The 20,674-nt window shown below is 42.5% G+C and overlaps 2 protein-coding genes across 6 annotated transcripts in view; one reads left to right on the top strand and one right to left on the bottom strand.

The window, feature by feature from the left end:
- Positions 1-241: 241 nt before the first annotated feature.
- On the top strand, positions 242-5,641 carry spcs3 (signal peptidase complex subunit 3). Its single transcript, XM_083930408.1, has 5 exons — positions 242-467; positions 2,501-2,582; positions 2,938-3,006; positions 3,102-3,217; positions 5,393-5,641. The coding sequence occupies exons 1-5, from the start codon at positions 325-327 to the stop codon at positions 5,523-5,525; spliced, it is 543 nt and encodes a 180-aa protein (XP_083786534.1). The 5' UTR covers positions 242-324; the 3' UTR covers positions 5,526-5,641.
- A 6,840-nt stretch (positions 5,642-12,481) lies between these two features.
- The window catches only part of kdm2aa (lysine (K)-specific demethylase 2Aa), a 34,271-nt gene continuing 26,078 nt past the window's right edge, over positions 12,482-20,674 (bottom strand). For all 5 annotated transcript variants that reach the window (XM_083928863.1, XM_083928860.1, XM_083928862.1 and 2 more), the window contains exons 20-25: positions 20,504-20,669; positions 18,901-19,143; positions 18,605-18,768; positions 18,358-18,504; positions 15,378-15,596; positions 12,482-13,274 (exon numbers count right to left, since the gene is read on the bottom strand). In XM_083928863.1, coding sequence (XP_083784989.1) covers positions 13,087-13,274; positions 15,378-15,596; positions 18,358-18,504; positions 18,605-18,768; positions 18,901-19,143; positions 20,504-20,669 — 1,127 coding nt within the window. In that variant the 3' untranslated portion in view covers positions 12,482-13,086. The remainder of the gene's footprint in view (positions 13,275-15,377; positions 15,597-18,357; positions 18,505-18,604; positions 18,769-18,900; positions 19,144-20,503; positions 20,670-20,674) is intronic.

Below are 20,674 nucleotides of genomic sequence, written 5' to 3'. Positions count from 1 at the left end.
ATGAGTCGGAAGTAAGCGGGAGAGTAACACATTTGAAGGACAGCACTTCCACAACAGTGAATAAAATGAATGTGTCTTCACCAGAGACTGTATCGTCTTCGTAGAAAGACAGTCGTCTTTTTTAGCGGCAAAAAAAACCCTCCAACGACCAAGTTACCGGTGAGAGTTGTTTTATTTTGAAAAGCAGGACCGGGAAGAACGTGTTCGTTGTGTGAAAATGGACATTTCCTTTTGTACACAGTAACGCTAGCTAGCAACCGCGCACAGCCTGGGCAACACATCTGAACGAATTACTGTTATTATTGTCGTAGCTGGTGTTTAAAGATGAACACGGTTCTTTCAAGAGCGAACTCTTTGTTCGCCTTCTCCCTGAGCGTCATGGCGGCCTTAACGTTCGGCTGCTTCGTCACGACAGCGTTCAAAGACAGAAGAGTTCCTGTGGACATCCACGTCTCGAGAGTCATGCTGTAAGATTCACCGTCCACCATCATGTGTAACAGCTGTTAGCACCAAGTTATATTCCATGCGTTCCCAGTGTGCCATACTGTAATATAGTATACTGTATATTATCTATGTAACTGTAATATAGCTATGTAGCATGTATTACGGATGCTATAAGAAGTTCAAATCCGTCACTGGTGCTCGGCGCTTCTCGAGGCTTCCTGTGTGTGGTGGTGGTGGTGGTGTTGGTCAAACTCCAGGGTGATATCCACCCTTACTGTGCTCGAAACTCTCTGGTTGTGGGACTTTGAATTGGGTCCGTGAGCACAGTCAGCAGGCTGTAGCAGTCTGAAGCTGAGTTTAGCCTGGAGTCAGACAGGACGGAAGTGTCGGTGGTTTAGTAGTGATGAACTCATGGCACACAGGTGCACATCCAAAATGAGTACTGAGAGTTATCACTGAATGCTTGGTCACATTCTTATTCTTGATCCTGAATCAGATCGCACAATTGTTCATTTAACACAATATTGCAGTTTGTGTGAAGACATTACAGGCGAATACATACTAGAGATGCACCGATCCAATCAGATACCTATACGTGGGCTGAGTGTATCGTCCGATACCTGATACTGATCAGATCCTACTGTTGAATGAATGAAGCTATACCTGTCCATGTGAGTGAAGACATCAGGCTTGACATAAACATTTAGCCTGGTTAAAGAAAGGGAACTAATGAACACAGATATAAATGCACTTCATATTATTTATTAACAAATAACAAAGTGTACATTAGCAGCAAAAATGTATAAATAAAACTTCCATGTAAAGTGCACTGAAAACAGATGTTTTCAAATGTAATATAAAACCCTAACCGCTGTTGCCAATATCGAATGGAAGCGACTAGATCGCTGTAACTGTATGGCTGTCTATTATATTTATAAAAAAGAAATGACTGGATCAGACTGTTGGATCTGATATCTGATCCAGATAATTAGTCGATATCAGAGCTGATATCAGATCCAGATAATTAGTTATTATCAGAGCCGATATCAGATCCAGATAATTAGTTATTATCAGATCCAGATAATTAGTTATTATAGGAGCTGATATCAGATCCAGATAATTAGTTATTATCAGATCCAGATAATTAGTTATTATCAGAGCCGATATCAGATCCAGATAATTAGTTATTATCAGAGCTGATATCAGATCCAGATAATTATTTATTATCAGAGCTGATATCTGATCCAGATAATTAGTTATTATCAGAGCTGATATCAGATCCAGATAATTAGTTATTGTCAGAGCTGATATCAGATCCAGATAATTAGTTATTGTCAGAGCTGATATGGATCGGTGCATCTCTAATACAAACGAAAAGTAAAAAACAGTTTGAACAAAGAGCTTCTTTGATTGATTAATTTGATTAATTGATTGATTAATTGATTAATATGGGCAGGAAAGGTCTGGTATCATGTTGGCACTTGTATCAAACATTTGCCAACAACAAACCGTTCCAAACTACTGAACTCCAGGGTAGAATTTGCAGCAAATACAAGTAACAGTAACAATACAATTAGTAGTTTGTGATGAATGACAATATGAAAGAAAGGTAAATCAGTACCCTGGGGATGTAGCTGTTGAAATACCAGAAATGCAATTCATGATAACCGAAGAAGTGCATGTATAAAAAATAAGTATGTTGAAATGAATTTAACGCAAACAACTTAATCACTTCCTTACAACGTGCCTCTGAAGCCCTCGTGGATGTTTAATATTGAACTCAACTGTTATGGTGATCTATAAATCAAAGCTGCTGTGTAGAACAACAGCAGTTGGAACTAATGTCATAATCACTAAACAGTTTGCTTTATTCTTGCCCATCTCAAATCCTCTTAGTCACAATATCATGGTGCTGTAAAGGAAGCCTCTTTGAATGCATTCACCAATAGCTCTGTACCCTAATTCTTCTTCTGTTTTCACTTTCAAATCTCTCACTCTTCCTGTTCCCTCCATCATTTCTCTTCCTTCGTCTCCTTTCTCTCTCTCTGTTTAACAGGAAGAACGTTGATGACTTCACAGGACCCAGAGAGCGCAGTGATCTTGGTTTTATCACCTTTGACCTCTCAGCTGATATCCTTTAATGCTGCTATTCGTGTGTGTGTGTGTGTGTGTGTGTGTGTGTGTGTGTGTGTGTGTGTGTGTGTGTGTGTGTGTGTGTGTGTGTGTGTGTGTGTGTGTGTGTGTGTGTGTGTGTGTGTGTGTGTGTGTGTGTGTGTGTGTGTGTGTGTGTGTGTGTGTGTGTGTGTGTGTGTGTGTGTGTGTGTGTGTGTGTGTGTGTGTGTGTGTGTGTGTGTGTGTGTGTGTGTGTGTGTGTGTGTGTGTGTGTGTGTGTGTGTGTGTGTGTGTGTGTGTGTGTGTGTGTGTGTGTGCGTGCGTGCGTGCGTGCGTGCGTGCGTGCGTGTTCTTGTTCCTTAACTTTTACTACATTTGCAGCCTATTTTTGACTGGAACGTTAAGCAGCTGTTTCTCTATCTATCTGCTGAATACACCACCAAGAGCAATGTAAGGCAAAAAATAGACAAGTCATGTACAGGAACGTTTCATCAGGGTCAATTCCCAACTTTGTATGTATGTGTGTGTGTGTGTGTGTATCACAGTCTTTGAACCAGGTGGTGCTGTGGGATAAGATTGTCCTTCGAGGGGAAAACACCAAACTGAACCTCAGAGACATGAAGTCCAAATACTTCTTCTTCGATGATGGGAACGGACTCAGGTTAGACACACACACACACACACACACTTCATGGCGATCTGCCCATAAGGTTTTGATATTTGGCATGTACAGGTAGAAATTTGACCTGACAGGTGCTAGACAACATGTGTATTCCAAAATCCCTTTGTCTTAATCCTTTCGCACCATGAATAAAAAGCACAAATTTTAGGTACTGAAGTATTTTCACCTTCTACTATTTATAAACTTGTACTTCACTACATTTTAGAGAGAAATATTGTACTATTTACTTAACCGCATTTATTACAGTTTCTATTTACCTTCTGGATCGAGATTGAAATCAAATTTGACATTAAACTACACAACATTATATAAAAAAGTACCAATTAGCACCACCTCGACCAGCTACAAAATGAAAATAGCACCATTGTCCGTTGATGTACACATGTGGGATCACCTGCCTGATGGGAGATCAGGATCAGTGTTCTGGCTCTCAGTATGAGTTTCACCCTGAACCCTGAGAGTATCTCAACGTAACGAGTCCATATATAAAGGTAAGGTTCAAGATCAAGTGTGTCATTTAATGATCCATCTCTACTGTTCCTGTCTGTAGAGTTACAGGTTCACTTATTCATTTAATGATCCATCTCTACTGTTCCTGTCTGTAGAGTTACAGGTTCACACTTATTCATTTAATGATCCATCTCTACTGTTCCTGTCTGTAGAGTTACAGGTTCACACTTATTCATTTAATGATCCATCTCTACTGTTCCTGTCTGTAGAGTTACAGGTTCACTTATTCATTTAATGATCCATCTCTACTGTTCCTGTCTGTAGAGTTACAGGTTCACACTTATTCATTTAATGATCCATCTCTACTGTTCCTGTCTGTAGAGTTACAGGTTCACACTTATTCATTTAATGATCCATCTCTACTGTTCCTGTCTGTAGAGTTACAGGTTCACTTATTCATTTAATGATCCATCTCTACTGTTCCTGTCTGTAGAGTTACAGGTTCACTTATTCATTTAATGATCCATCTCTGCTGTTCCCATCTGTAGAGTTACAGGTTCACTTATTCATTTAATGATCCATCTCTACTGTTCCTGTCTGTAGAGTTACAGGTTCACTTATTCATTTAATGATCCATCTCTACTGTTCCTGTCTGTAGAGTTACAGGTTCACTTATTCATTTAATGATCCATCTCTACTGTTCCTGTCTGTAGAGTTACAGGTTCACACTTATTCATTTAATGATCCATCTCTACTGTTCCTGTCTGTAGAGTTACAGGTTCACTTATTCATTTAATGATCCATCTCTACTGTTCCTGTCTGTAGAGTTACAGGTTCACTTATTCATTTAATGATCCATCTCTACTGTTCCTGTCTGTAGAGTGACAGGTTCACTTATTAATTTAATGATCCATCTCTACTGTTCCTGTCTGTAGAGTTACAGGTTCACTTATTCATTTAATGATCCATCTCTACTGTTCCTGTCTGTAGAGTTACAGGTTCACTTATTCATTTAATGATCCATCTCTACTGTTCCTGTCTGTAGAGTTACAGGTTCACTTATTCATTTAATTATCCATCTCTACTGTTCCTGTCTGTAGAGTTACAGGTTCACAGTTATTCATTTAATGATCCATCTCTACTGTTCCTGTCTGTAGAGTTACAGGTTCACAGTTATTCATTTAATGATCCAGCTCTACTGTTCCTGTCTGTAGAGTTACAGGTTCACAGTTTTTAATTTCACTCTTTTAACATTTAGCTTGAATAAAATGCTGTGCATTGAACATGTCTGGGTTTGGAGTTCATTCACTGATATGAACTCCAACACTTATGTAAAAATGTCTTTTAATTACTTGGCAAAATAATGGCAGAGATAGTCAGAATTTAACATAAGTGTTAAACGTTGGATTTTCAATTATTTATTGACATAATAAGCATCTTAAAATTGGTGTTCAAATGTTAAATATTGAGTGAAAAATCCTCTGAGAAGTCTGGACAAGTCTGGAAGTTTGAAGTGGAAAATGTGTAGGAAGCTTGATTATGACATCACAGATATGTTTTCAGACAACAAGCTTGTCCTGGGACACAGAAGACATCACAGCACTGTTTACACAGACTTTAAGGCTTAGGAATAAGCATTCTGAAATGTGAGCTTTACGTTTGTACATGTGTGATTGACTGACTGTCCTGTCATCTCGTCTCCAGGGCCAATAAGAACATCACTCTGACACTCTCATGGAACGTTGTTCCCAACGCCGGGATCCTGCCTCTTGTGGCTGGAAGTGGACAAGTCAGCCTCCCTTTCCCGGAAGCATACGAGACCACCAAGAGCTACTAGACACACACACACACACACACACACACACACACACACACACACACACACACACACACACACACACACACACACACACACACACACACACACACACACACACACACACACACACACACACACACACAAACACATACACAGAGTACGCTGGTGTTTCTTCATAGATGTACATTAATTTGTGGTTTGTAATAAAAGTTAAGATGGGAACGTCTGTCTTTGTTAGAATTTGAATTATCAATATCATAAACATGTATAATAATAACTTTATAATGTTATTATACGGAGCTACGGTGACGTCACTCATAGAAACCTACACGGAGGCTGCCATCTTCTTTTTTCTGTGTCCACAGGGCGCTGCAATCTTTTTTTTTTCTGTGTCCACGGGGCGCTGCAATCTTCTTTTTTCTGTGTCCACAGGGCGCTGCAATCTTCTTTTTTCTGTGTCCACAGGGCGCTGCAATCTTTTTTTTTTCTGTGTCCACGGGGCGCTGCAATCTTCTTCTTTCTGTGTCCACAGGGCGCTGCAATCTTCTTTTTTCTGTGTCCACAGGGCGCTGCAATCTTCTTTTTTCTATGTCCACGGGATGCTGCCATCTTCTTTTTTCTGTGTCCACAGGGCGCTGCAATCTTCTTTTTTCTGTGTCCACAGGGCGCTGCAATCTTCTTTTTTCTATGTCCACGGGGCGCTGCAATCTTCTTTTTTCTGTGTCCACAGGGCGCTGCAATCTTCTTTTTTCTGTGTCCACAGGGCGCTGCAATCTTTTTTTTTTCTGTGTCCACGGGGCGCTGCAATCTTCTTCTTTCTGTGTCCACAGGGCGCTGCAATCTTCTTTTTTCTGTGTCCACAGGGCGCTGCAATCTTCTTTTTTCTATGTCCACCGGATGCTGCCATCTTCTTTTTTCTATGTCCACGGGACGCTGCCATCTTCGACAGGAAGCTTGGGGGGACGAGGGTGCATCTAATATAACTCATTTACACCACAGAATAGTTTTATACGATTTTTTTTCAACTGCATTATCATTATCGTTAATGGCATTAAAAATATTTAACTAAGAAGCCATTGATATTATATAGAGTCACCATGGCATGTAAACCCGCTCTATGTGAATAATAAGTAACTTTTCTATTGCTATTTAATGTAAAACAGTACAGCAGACATTTTATTTTTTATAACTAAGGCTTTTCCTCTATAGTCTACAGCAGGGGTGCTCAATACGTCGATCGCGATCTACCGGTCGATTGCAAAGGTAGTATTGGTAGATTGCGTGACATTAAAAAAATTGACGTCAGCCTATCATCCATCCTGTCTTTTGATTGATATACAGGGCAGCCACTCAGATGACATCTGAATTTTGTCATCTGACACTTAGGTCACTGCGCATGAGCAAACAACTGCGCTAGGTACTAACTAACTAGCAAGCTTGTCAGCGAGTCACCGCCAGTTTTCAGCCTTCGGGTTTTTTTCTTAAACCTAAGAAAGGGTATAAAAATGAGTGGGGAAGCTGGACCAAGTAAGAAGAAAAAAACGTATCACTTTCATACGGAATGGGAGGAGGACTTTTTTTTCACGATGACATTTTCCAAGTGCGTTTGCCTCGTCTGCCAATCTACCATCGCAATACCAAAGAAGGGGAATGTGGAGCGACACCGACTTCCCGCCGAAAAGTGAAGGAACTGAAATCCCAGTTGTCCGGACAGCAGTCATTTTTTCGCATGCATTAGCATGCACAGCATCTACATTAGAGCACTTGCCTGCACCGCCATTTTCTGCTCTTAAGTCAAACTGCTGTCGCCTAACTTCTTCAGACTGCCTCGTTTTTGTTATAGCAGTTTCAAGGGTTAGGTTTCTGTCTAGCTGTAGCTTTTCTGACAATGAGACGATTCTCAGCCCGACCACCAACCTGTTGCGGATCAGCTTGTTCTGTAACTGTCCATAGTTGCAGTGTTCAGCTAATCCGTAGAGAGCAGTAATGAAGGAATCCACCGTTTCTCCTGGCAGTTGTACATGCTGATTGAACTTGGCTCTTTTGTAGATTACATTCCTTTTAGGCACAAAAAATGCATCAAAGCCTGCCTTGACATTCGTGTACAGCTTCCTCTCATCTGCAGTTAGCGTTAGCCCCTTTAGCACATCTTCGGCTTTGTCACCCATGCAATACACTAACGTGTTCACCTGGTTTTCTTCCGACATCGTGTTTAATTTGCTTGCAAGGCGAAAGCGGTCGAATCTCCTGATCCAATGCGCCCATTCTTGAGGCTTGGTAAAATCGAATGCCTCTGGAGGTTGTATTGTGAACGTAGCAGTTGGTGTAGGTTTGCGCCATATCTGCAGGCTCATCTCCCATTCTTCGGCCCAAACGATACACTCCCTCGTTTTATTATGTCCTTTCGCTCAGTCGCCCTCTTCTGACATCATGTCGAGTTATTCTTATAATGAGGCTCAAACAACGATGTAGTCCGAGTCTGTCTTTATTTATTAACCTTGCACAGCTGCCGTGCGCTAGTGTGTATTTTTCCCGGGCCTGTTTTACCCGCTACAAAATAAATGCATTCCTTACACTATTATTCCATAATACCACAATTTCTACAGTCTATGGTGTGAGCATGCTTCGAAAAGAAAGTGGTGTGTCGGCTTTCTGGTGAAGCAGCGCCCTCTGCTGTCCATGAACTGAAGTGAACTACAATAAGCGTCTAGGTGCCATACCAGGTTACAGTTTCCATCTGAACTGTCCAGACTTACAGGATATACACTACTGTGCAAAAGGCAGGTGTGGAAAAATGCTGTAAACTAAGAATGCTTTCAAAATGGAAGTGTTAATGTGGGGGCGTTCGTGCGCAGTAATGGAGTAGATGTGTTTTGTTGGAGCCCCGTGTTGCTACCTCCTTTTTCATAAACTACTGTACACCTGTATGTTTTTTTTTTTGCTGCCCTGTCACAGTCTCTCATCATAATCCGCTGTACTTTGTTTTTACGCTAAGTTATGCCTAATACTAAGAAAGTCGAACCCAAAAAGCCAGCGTCACCTCAGGCGAGCCCAGCTACTGCTTACTCTGGGGCAGGTCCCATGTTAGCCAGCCATTGCTAGCCATGAAGTCGAGCTTGCACACTTGTGGATGACATGAAGAAGTCGATGGAGGGGCGCTTTGACTCCATTGAAGCATGCCACCCTCCAAAAAGAGCACCGCGAAGCCCAGCACCGTCTGGACAACGTGGATGAGGCACTCTCGGCCGCCGATCGCTGCATTAAAGCCGCATCACAGATCACTTATCGTTAAATCTAAAATTTGGAGGTGCACACGGTGCTGTTAGAATAGGCCAGTCTATTGCTGTACAGGTTAGCTGTCTCTGTTACCCAGCAGCCTCCACAATGGATAGAGCATTTTGCCGCTTAGTTCTTGTTGCGGCTTTTGTTCATGTTTTTTTTTGGGGGGGGAGGTGTAGAGGTCTTGGCAAGGCACTTAAGAGGGGGAAAGTACTCCCGCATTTAAAATCCTTGTCATCTGATATCAATTTTTTGCAGGAGACCCACATTCAACCTACTGAGCAGAGACGTTTGAGATCGCTATGGGTGTCACAAGTGCACCAATCCACTTTCTCATCTAAGGCGAGAGGGGTTGCCATCCTTATCTGCAAAACTATTCCGTTTGTATTTAACTCTTTTGCGACAGACCCAGGTGGGAGATATGTTCTTGTCACTGGTGCAATCAATTCGTTCCTGTTAGCTCTTTTAAATATCTATGCCCCCAATTTTGACTGCCCCGACTTTTTCTTTAATCTTGTTGCAGAATATAATACTCATAATATAATCATTGTCATCATTATCATCATAATCACTATTTCGACCCTCAGCTGGACAGGTCTTCCAATAAAGCTGCCCCATCGCTGAAATCCGTACCAGTTCTCAATAATTTGGTGAAATCCTTTGATTTAGTTGATATTTGGAGGCTTCAGCACCCCCTGGAGAGGCAATATTCTTTCTTCTCTCCTGTACATGGTAGCTTCACCAGAATTGACCATTTCTTAGTAGACTAAACTAATCGCGCACACGCTCAGTTCAGCATATCATAGTATTTTAGTGTCTGATCATGCGCCCCTCTCAATCCAAATGAATTTCAACCTCCATACACCTTCATATGCTTGGAAATTTAATCCATCTCTAAACTTGGATAAAACATTCAATGACTATATCTCGGCTAAGATTTCAGATTTTTTGCTTGATAATGATAACGGGGCAGTCTGACTCAGTTTTATGGGAGTCAGTCAAGGCAGTGCAACAGGGTCATATCATCTCATATCATTCGTCAGTAAAAGGTCCAGGCTGAGGAGTCTTGCAGTTATTGAGGATTGCAATACAAACGATGATGATACTCTTAGCGCCATCCTGAAGATAAAGTATGAGTTCAATCAGATGCTGGGTGAACAGGTTGGAAATTATATCCGCAAACTTAAGCAGGAGTATTTTGAGCTAGGTGATAAGCCTGAAGAATTACTTGCTAGGCAGCTAAAAGGCATACAGGCTGACAGGGCAATACACAAAGTTTCCTCTGCCACTGGACAATACATAACTGATCCTAACCTGATTGACGACAGATTCCTAGATTTTTTCAGTCAGTTGTATACCTCCAAAGCTAAGCCGAGTGACTCCAGAGAATTGAAAAAAATCATCCAGGTCGAAAATTCCAACTCTTAATGAAGCTGCTAAGATAGAATTGGATTCTGACCTCACACTGGCAGTTTGTTTTGTTCTGTTTTTGTCCTTTTCCTTTTGTTTTATTGTATAATGTCGGTTGTTCTTAATGTGGCTTAAACTTAAAAACTTTATAAAGTTAATAGTTTATTTTCATCAATTATCAACATGCAGCGACTGAACAGAAGAGAAACCTAAATCAAATCAATATTTGGTGTGACCACACTCTGCCTTCAGAACAGCATCAGTTCTTCTAGGTTCACTCACACAGTTTTTGAAGGAACTTGGCTCGTAGTTTCGGAGAACTAACCCCAGATCTTCTGTGGATGTAGGCTTCCTCAAATCCTTCTGTCTCTTCATGGAATCCCAGACAGACTGGATGATGTTGAGATCAGGGCTCTGTGGGGCCACACCATCACTTCATCAGGACTTCTTCTTTATGCTGAAGATAGTTCTTAATGACAGTGGCTGTGTGTTTGGCCTCGTTGTCCTGCTGCAGAATACATTTGGGGCCAATCACACGCCTCCCTGATGGTGGTGCATGATGGATAAGTATCTGCCTGTATTTCTCAGCATTGAGGACACCATTAATCCTGACCAAATCTCCAACTCCATTTGCAGAAATACAGCCCCAAACTTTCATGAACCCGCACCATGCTTCACTGTTGACTACAGTAACTCATTATTGTATCACTCTCCAGTCCTTCAGTGAACAAACTGCCTTCTGCTACAGCCAGATATTTCACATTTGGACTCATCAGTCTAGAGACCCCTGCTTTTTTTTTTTACATTTTCATTCAATAAATGTTCAAATAATGTGATGCGCAAATGCAGCTCACCAACATCGTGGCAAGGTGGCCTGGTTCAACACATGACTCTTTCATTCTTACCAATAGCATGGTTGGTAACAGGTTGGAGGCTGGCACGGTGCGCGATGGGTGGCTTCTCGGTGAGTAAATACTTTATCCGTTTAATGCGCCCCGAATTTAAACCAGCACAATGCCCGTTTGGGCACGTGCATTCAAATATGTTTTTTTTTCCCCTGGTGAAAATAGAGTGGCAGAGCTATCTAGTAAGCCTTTTTTGTCTCCTTGTGTTCAATATTCGTCTCAATAAACGCGTGCGTAAAGTTGGAAATGTCACACTGCAGTAGCCACGGCGCACCTCTGCAGTCATTAATATAAGTGTGATCAGTCTTGTCAATCCTTGTAATTAAGTTGTTTTGTCCTGTTTCCTTCCGAACAATATATATATCTAAATAAATAATTGAAGGGGCGCTGGCGCTCTCGGGCGCGGTGCTGCTGTACACACCTGAGAAGGTGTCGCCTTCATGGGCCCCCACAACTCCGCTTAGAGCTGTTCCCTCCACAATAGCCGCCACTCTCTAAACAAAGAGGGTCAGTTCCTCCCCTCATGTCACCCTGCCCGTTGCGGTGATACTTCGGCGGTGGGCCGAAATCCTCCGCTTCACCTCCACCTTCACGTCGGACCATTTTTTTTTATTTCAGTGGGAGTGCGCTGCTCCGACCCCACAGCGTTCACTGCCTCACACACACACACTCACTCAAATGTCTTTTTCTTTGTGTTTATCCCTGAAAAGAGGCTACCAAATAACACAGCTCTTCGGTCTCCACTTCATTTAATAATATTTCGAGCTTAGACTCGTTGAAGTTGTGCTTCTTACCTTTACTCATCGTTTAAATCTGATAGTGCAGAGAGGGAATCCCCGGTGCAGGCACTATTTAAATATACTTGCATATTTAAATGGGGACGTGGACAGGGAGGAGTTTAGCACTTCTACATGTGCGCTCAATTCCACGTTGATTGGGATGTACAAAGGAAAAGTGCTTGGATCCATGCGTACGCTCACTTTGATACATCTGATTTTATTGATTTGTACGACAGTTTGTGGATTCTAGCGTACGCCATGTTTTAGTAAGAAAGCCACGCAAGTCTTAGTACATGAGGCCCCAGGCCTGACGGCTTAGCTTCCATGACTATACATATATTTTTCAATCTTTTATTCAAATTCAAGGTGGTATGGATGTAAGCTACTGATTCTGTCACACACTCGATAGGACGGCTGCTCCTCAGTGATTAAGAGATCTACTGTAAGTGCTGATACATGAGGACTCAGCCACAGCAGTCCACATCGATTGTCATATTGCAGTCTAGAATACTTGTCTGTATGTGGGAAACGTTGTGCTTTAGCTCCTTAACAAATACTATGGATAGAAAGATCAACCATTGATATTTTATTACATTTTCACAGGTAGAAAAAAAAATACAATGACGATTGAGTCAGTCTTAATGTGGCTGACACATACAAAAATAAACATATATACACACATGGAATTCACTGTACACACAAAGTTCAGAGGACAAATATGTTAATTTTTTCCATTGCCCTTAGTTTTTCCCCCCGCAAACTAATGAGACTTCTTAGAAGCAGAGCGCCATCCTGCGTCAGTCTATACACAGTAAAGGTAGTTTCATATTCGGCCACGTCTGGAAGATAAAGTGAACCTTGGAGAACTCACAAAAATCTAGTCCGGATATTTTGGGAAGATCTTTGTAGTCTTGCCAGATGAGCAGACGGAGCTCAAATTCAAGTTGAGTATTTAGCCGAGGTTAGCACAAAGACCAGAGGCAAGGAGAAACTGCTCGCCATATTCCATCAACCATAAAGAACATACAACCTCCAGAGGTCTTTATTTATATGTTGTGTCAGAAGACATTGTGATTTTAGGAGCCGCAAATGCCACTTCACTCAGGTTCTGACAGCCTCATGTTGAAGAACAACCTGCACAGAAGGTTGAGCATATACATTGGTTTTTAGGCGATCCTCTCTTGCAGCTGAGCCTGTAACAGTGTGTTAGTGATAATCCAGACGCTGGATGAGCTTCTCCTCCATCATACAGTAGAGGGCAACATGGGACAGGTCAGAGATGAAGACGTCACAGGCTCGTCTGCTGATGCCCTTACAGCCTCTGAGGTCCAGCAGTGTCAGAGAGGACAAGCGCTTCAGGTAGGGCAGACAGCCGTCTGTCAGCTCATTACAACCTGGACACAGAACAGACAGGAGTCAGGAACTGCTCTACTCCAAAACAGTCCATTGGCTAAAGTGCTGTCAGCAGATGTGTAAAAGCAGCTGCACTCTCAAAAAACACCGTACGACTGGAGTGCACTGATGTGATAGTTCCAACAAATAAACGAGTGAATTCTCTGAAGCCTCTGCACATCTTTCATTTATGTTCTTTCATCAAAGTTGATCGTGTTGAACCAGGACGTTCAGTGAAACCTGAGAATAAAGTTGCTTAAATAACAAACAGTAAGAAAACTTATTTGTGAATATTTAGTGCAGGAATTAAAACTAAAATATAGCAGCTGAACCTGATGAAGTAACTTAAACAATAATGTGCAGTCCTGAAGGAGCATTGCTGTTTGTCCTCTCAGACTTGCCATAGTTGTTGTGCTGTTAAGCCAAAGCTGTGGTTTTTCTTTTTGCTCTTATTTTTCTCAGCTGTCCCTTAAGGAGCGTATGTCTATAACTAACCAGCTATATTTGATTTGAATATGTAAGATTTCCACTGGTTAAACTTTGTTTAAACTATTGTTGGTTCATGTGGGAAAATGTTTAATATTATGATGCTAATTGCACTAGCCCGTCTACATCATTTTCAGTGTTATGTTAGCATTCATGATTGTGGTGCTGATGGATAATTGTTATTTTTCCAAACTATTAATTAGAGAAAATCGTAGCACAGACTGTTGTTACTATTGTGAACACATTATAATTTGAATATTTGTATCTTTATTTCTGTTTCATAAAAAAAAAAAAAATTACTACCGATAAACATCCTATTCAGTGTTTTCCACTCAGTGGGCGTCACCATGACACTTACAGGCTGTATGAAAGTATGAGCAGGTCTCAAATACACTTAAACCAGCTCAATTGTTATTGAATTCACTGTTGGTATGTCGCGAAGTACGAAGATGACTAAGGGCGTACTCACACTGTCGTGGCCTGGGCCAAAACCGGTTTTTCAGCTAAAGCCTAGTACCTTTAAGCAGTGTGAGTGCACCCGTTCCGCGCATAACTTTGAGGTGGGCGGAGCGGAGCCGTTTGCACATGTACGAGCACGAGCGTGCGCACGTGTACGAGCACGAGCGTGCGGAAGGACAGTGTGAGTACGCTCTTACACCCGGGCATTAGGGTACTTGTCCCCCCTCCCTCTCCCCCCGTGCCCCAGCCCCGTTTGTACTCACACTGCCTGGGCCTCGGCCAATGCTTCTTGCTGTCCATACGCCATCACGCCGTAACACGTCACACGCATTGATCGCGTGTGTGTGGCTTTGTTTACAAATCTTTCCACAGACCTCGGAGTTTTTGTGCGTCTTGTCGACTGTTTTTGAATATTTTCATCGACCAAATCTGCAGTAAACACTCCACCTCCGCATCACATCAACGTGAACCTTTCACCGCCATTGTTGTTGTTGTTAAATGTCCGCGCATGGTCCGTCCTTCTATTTACATGTCCGAACAGGCGGACATAACGCTACTGCCGTAGGGCTCTCAACTCAACTTAAAGGTACTAGGCTTTAGCTGAAAAAACGGTTTTGGCCCCCGCCAGAAGGACAGTGTGAGTACGCCCTAAGTAGGTGGTCGTGTCGATGCCTGTTCACAATACTGTAAACATCAGTGAAGTCGTTTGTAAAATGTTCCAATCAGTTTTATATTTCTATTATTTACTGTTAAATAGTTTACTGTTGTCATCTAAGAACTGTTGATGCTTTCATACAGCGTAAAAGTGACACATTCAGTCAAGGTTGTTTGGACGTACTGTGGCTGCTACAGGCTAGCCTAAACAGGAAGTTTGATATAGTATAGTCTTATGTTGCCGCTATGACTCATGGGAAAAGTCAACATTCGATAAAGTTGTGGATATGAACCAGCTCCTGGATGTCTGCTCCTAGCATGTTGCGATACCCGAACCAGCTAATTTGTCAATAACATCCCTAGTTATCAACATTGGTACATCCCTAGTTATCATTATAAACCTAAATCTTTCTTTCTGACAGTTAGTCAGAGTGAAAAAGCTGCATAAAAAACATTTAATATTCAATATGACATGCACTTGTTGTTTAGTGTAACCAAACACCCACCTGCCAGTGTGAGTTCAGTGAGAGTGTTGCGGCTGTGAGTCCCGGCTGCTGCCAGCAGAGCGATGGACGAGTCTGTTATGTCCTTGCAGTGAGCTAGGTCCAGTCTCTCCAGCTGGGGCATGTGGCGCTGAAGCAGCCTCAGAGTGGACTCACTGATGTCCAGACCGGACAGACGCAGCGTCACCATGTTCCTCAATCTGCTGCGAGACGACTCAGAACCTACAGGAGCAGACAGAGATGGAAGAAATGGTCACTTGAGCCAGATAGAGATTACAGGCTTTATTTTAAGGCAGAGAAGATCAAGTCCAATTCAAAGAACTAGCGCAGACGAAGGTCGACTGCTGCGTCGCCTCACATCACTGGCTGTGGTGGGCTCCATCGAAAAATTCGACATAATTGGTTGAAAATAGCTGACGAAGGCCAACTAGTCCCTCAAAAAGGCCGGTCGTTCACGTAAAACAAGTGCACCAGAGGACAGGATTAAGAGAAGACTCTCAATGGGGAATCAGTTCAACACTGCAGCTGGAGTTGGTCTCCAGTTCAGTGCTGAACAGGGCAAGGATCTGTCTCTGCACACAGTGTCTCACCGTTGAAGACTTTTTGGAGTGAAAGCCCACTCTGCAGTGACCAAACCTCTCATCAGCAGAAAGAATCAAAAGGCTAGACTTGCCTTTGCTGAGGAACATGTTGTGTGGACAAAGGAGAACTGGTCCAGAGTGACTTCAGTGATGAGAGCATGTTCAGTTTATTTGGGTCTGATGGAAACACTATGTTGGGCGTAGGACCGGGGAAAGACTGAACCCAAAGTGTGTAAAGAAGTCAGTTCCATTTGGAGGAGGAAGTGTTATGGTTTGGGGATGTTTTCTGCAGCAGGAGTTGGGCCTCTTCTACAGCTACATGGCAGGTGAATGCAAATGTTTATTTGAACCTCCTTCAGCAACATACAACACCTTCACTGCAACTGACTCCAAATCAGCTGCAATTTGACCAGTGAAATGGCCGGCCCAGAGTCCACATCTAAACCCCATCTCTGGAAAATCCTGAGCGACAAAGTAATGTCTATGAAACCCACTACAGTGTGAGAAACCAGTGAGAGCTGCAGATAAATAAGGAGTGTCCAACAATGAGGTCACCTGTCACCAGGTGCCAGATTAACACCAATAACTGGGAGGATCTGAAAGGGTTCTCTAACTACAGCTACATTAAATAAAGGTTCATGTTGAAGTGCCTTATTTAAAAAAAACATGCCAGTACAGCAGTGGGATAGACACAGAGGATATTCTGTGCAGATTATGGTCAATAAAAATAACAGTATTTCAGAATAAATCAAGTATTTATACTTTGTTCTCTAATTTGGATCTCCACTCTATATTCTCAAAATCTCAAATTGCACCTTCATGAATGTGGCACAAACATAACGCAATACTTTGCAGGCTCACTTTTTCCTCACATGCACGCTTCACCTCCACTGCTACAACTCCATCCAGGGGGAAACACTGCAACTGGTGCACGTTAAGACACTGTGAGATCTGAAAGATTACATGTCATGCTGGCATGGGAGAGGCATGGGCATGGGAAGTAAGGCTACTGAGGCTCCTAAAACCATAATGAAGAGCGAGAGGGAGACCTCGTTTGTGATATCATGTTACTGTGCAATTCTCTGGCTCACCCGTGACATGTGTGAGTCTCTAATAACAGAGTGACAGTTGACTTATATCAACAGGTCCCATACGGGTTGAATGCTCATTGGCAGGTCTGTGTTAGATATGTCTCCAGTATGAAAAGTGCATCTAGGCACCGCCTCACTGTGTAGTTGCCTCGACATATAGTCCTGTTCCAATGTAAAAAGTTATACAATTAGTTTAAAATCTTGTTAACCATTAAAGTGAAATCATCCTGGCCATTCAAATCAATGCCGTAACCATTATTGTCACACAGCATTTAGTATGACGTCAATTCAATTGTATTTTCAGTGCCAATTCATAACAAAAGGACACTTTACATATGGAGTAGGTAAAGACCACACTCTACGTCATTATATAAAGTGACTATCTCAGCACACCCAGCCCCAAGAGGCTGTCCAATCATGTTCAGCTTTCACCACTTTTATAACATGTTCAAGACATTCAGAGCCTAGGCAAAGACGCACAGAACCCTGTCTACTTCAGTGGAACTGAGGGAGAGCAGGTAGACAGCTTTAGTTTTCCAGCAGACTACTTCTTTCCTCAGGTTGTAGGGCTCCTCAATCATCTCCTGTACGCTAACAGATTTATTCTTTTGTTTGTTTGCCTGCTTAAGTTACAACTGCAACTTGCATTTTGTTGTGCAACCCTGCTGTGCATTGGAAGGATAATAAAGGGATCTTGAACTGGGACACATTTGATGTGCACATAAAAATGGAGGTTTCTGTGGTTATTTTACAACAGTCTGGAGCTGCTTTAACCAATGGATCTGCTGTGTATAATGATGGTTTGACAGTGACATCATCACTCCAGTTTAGAGACTGCAGATGGAACAGATACCCATTGGCTTCAGATGGCTGTAAGAGGTACCAGAGTAAATGAAAGGCCTGCAGTATAGACTGTTGTGGATTAAAGAGCTGGAAACAATCGCCCATGAATCTTAATTTGGCTTTAGAATAAAAAAAAAAATTCTGTGTGATCACATGTCAGCTGGTGAAGAAGAAAATGGACAAACGTGAAAAAGAGGGTTTGTGTTTGTGTCAGAGAGGTTTATACGGGTGTGACACAACACAGGTGAGCTGAGCTGCCGAGAACGTTAGTGTGGAGTGGCTGCAGCACAACCTCTGCCATGCCTCTTCTCCCACAGACAGTCACCAAGAGAAAGATTAAACCAACGCAGGTTAGGAAAGGACACTCCAGGAAAAAACCCAACTGTCAGTGTGCAGTGAAGCTGCGTTCTGCACCAAAAGCCCCGAGTGTACAGTACTTTGATACCGCTCAATCTTGCTAATACTGACCAGGCGGGATGATTATCTCTTTAATCTGGGCATCATTGATGCCTTCACACCAGCGCAGGTCCAGCAACCGCAGATAAGGCAGAGTCGGAGAGACCAACGCTGACAGACAGGACCAAGACAGACCAGTCACCCTCAACTCCCTCAGACCTAAGGACACAAAAAAAGACAAAGAGAGGGGGGGGGGGGGGTCATCCAGGGTCAGAGGGATCTCTGTATGTGGAGTGAGTGAGTGTGTGTGTGTGTGTACCTGGGAGCCTGGTGAGGAGACAGTTGAGCTGCCTCTTGGCCAGGGGGGTCCAGGACAGGTCTAGAGAGGTGGGCTGGCGTTTAATGATGCCTGCCAAAGCCTGGTTACTGAGCGGGCTGCATCGACTCACATCCACGTGGCTCCACAGACGCTTGTCACAGCTCCTGCACAGTACAGTGAGACACAATTGGTTTATTCACAAGACAAGACTCGAAGGCTTAAACAAACACAACAACAAAACAAAAAACAGTATTTTGATGAGTGTTTTGTTTGTATAATAAAAGAGTGTGTCGTACCACTTGTACCAGGCCTTACAGACGGTCATGCAGGCCAGCAGCTCGGCTCTGTTCAAGTACCTGAACACAGACACCCACACCTCCTTCTCCCCTCCTCTCTCGTTGCCCACGTCCTTAAAGGACGGCAGAGAGAGCAGGGATGGAGGAGACAGGGAAGAGGGCGCAGAAGGAGCAGCAGCTTCCTCTTCCTCAGAAGAAGTGGCAGAGTGACCACGGTTGCCATGGTTACCCCGCAGGCGTGGCCTAAAAGATCAAAAACATTGCATGGAGTTTGGGTTAATGATGTCACCTGCATGAAACAAATAACTACAGGTCACATACAGCCTACAGAGCGTGAACGTAAGGAGTCATTTTGCCACTGTATCCGTGTCATGTATCTCTCATGCATTCACTGTCAACCCTCTGCTTTCTTGGTACTGCTGCCATGTCTAGTGGGAGTCAAATGAGCAACCTACACATATGGTGATGGGGACACCTTGCCTTCACAGTAGGAATTGCATTTGATAAGCAGCGGGCTACTTCTCATTTACATTTTTAACATAACTTACAGGTCATATAAATATAAATATGTACTGAGCAGACAGTCAAAAACGGTGGATAAAGTAATGTACAGAGCCAAGAATAAGAGTGAATCCTTGGGAACGACCTACATGTATGCATAATTCATCCATAATATGTGGTCTAATCTTCATCAGCAAGTCACTAGAATAGACAAATACACTGTGTAAAGGCTCAAATAATTATTTTCTGAAATGGTAAAGCTATTGAATAATCTCAATAATAAGAATCTAAATAGGGAAAAGTATGTGACCAAAGGACCTTTAAAAAGCTAATTTCCATCAACAAGTTGAAATTGTAGTTCTGCCTTGTTCTGTTCTTGAGACATGAAAAATGTAAGTCCCTAAGGCCACAATTTATGTCTCAGCAACAAGACAAACAGAGACAAGGGTCCCATGGAGGAAAGCACCTCAACATTACACCTTAAACTGGCATCGTGGATGTTCTAATATGTTACTTGGACAATGTGAAAACTTGAAACACCTGTTTTGAGTAATAAAGCAAACTAACAGCCTACCACAGCATCCTCCTTAAAGGGAAGCACAGATCAGGGATCACCATGATGCCCCAGAGCCTGAACAACCATTACTCACACACATAAAATCATTTTTACAAGTTACAAGTTTTAGGGTAGCAGCCATTCATCTCTTGCTAAATAAAAGTTAGGAGACATAAAAACAAAAATGCCCCTAAATACTACAATACTAATATAAAATAATACAATACTTTGTCCCAGACATAAGAAAAATAATGTTTCAGAAAGGTCAAAGTAAATTCTGGCCTTCTTTGACATGAACCGAAAAGAGACATTCATGAAAGACATGCATGAAATATCAATAGAATTAAAGAGGTTTATACAAGAAATGGGTCTAAAATTCTTCCAGACCAATATGGAGATGTGTTAAATACATGACTTATTTCTTCTATGTAATGAAAACATCCCGAACTTTGACAACATTGTACTCTACATTGATATAGACGGATTAATTGGGCCATTTTGAGATCAGCAGCATCGGCCGACGCCTCTTCCTGTGTTGAGCTTTACCTGCCAGGACCTCTTGTGGTTACGCCGTCAGCTGTGGTGTCAGCGCTCTTGAGTCGTGAAGGTTTGGACAGAGCCGTCTTTCTCTGGATGAAGCCCTGCTGACCAGCAGCACCGCCTGCAGCTGTCCTCAGACCCATGGCTGCTTCTAGCTTTGGAACTATGGAACCTGAG

The sequence above is a fragment of the Echiichthys vipera genome (assembly GCF_963691815.1).
Source record: "Echiichthys vipera genome assembly, chromosome: 2".
Classification (NCBI taxonomy): domain Eukaryota; kingdom Metazoa; phylum Chordata; class Actinopteri; order Perciformes; family Trachinidae; genus Echiichthys; species Echiichthys vipera.
The sequence above is the reverse complement of the archived record's forward strand: the minus strand, read 5'-3'. Positions and strand labels throughout refer to the sequence as shown.

Coding starts and splice junctions, on each gene's coding strand:
- spcs3 (XM_083930408.1), top strand. CDS start 325: ATGAACACGGTTCTTTCAAGAGCGAACTCTTTGTTCGCCTTCTCCCTG. Junction 3,007..3,101: donor AATACACCACCAAGAGCAAT/GTAAGGCAAAAA, acceptor TGTGTATCACAG/TCTTTGAACCAGGTGGTGCT. Junction 3,218..5,392: donor GATGATGGGAACGGACTCAG/GTTAGACACACA, acceptor TCTCGTCTCCAG/GGCCAATAAGAACATCACTC.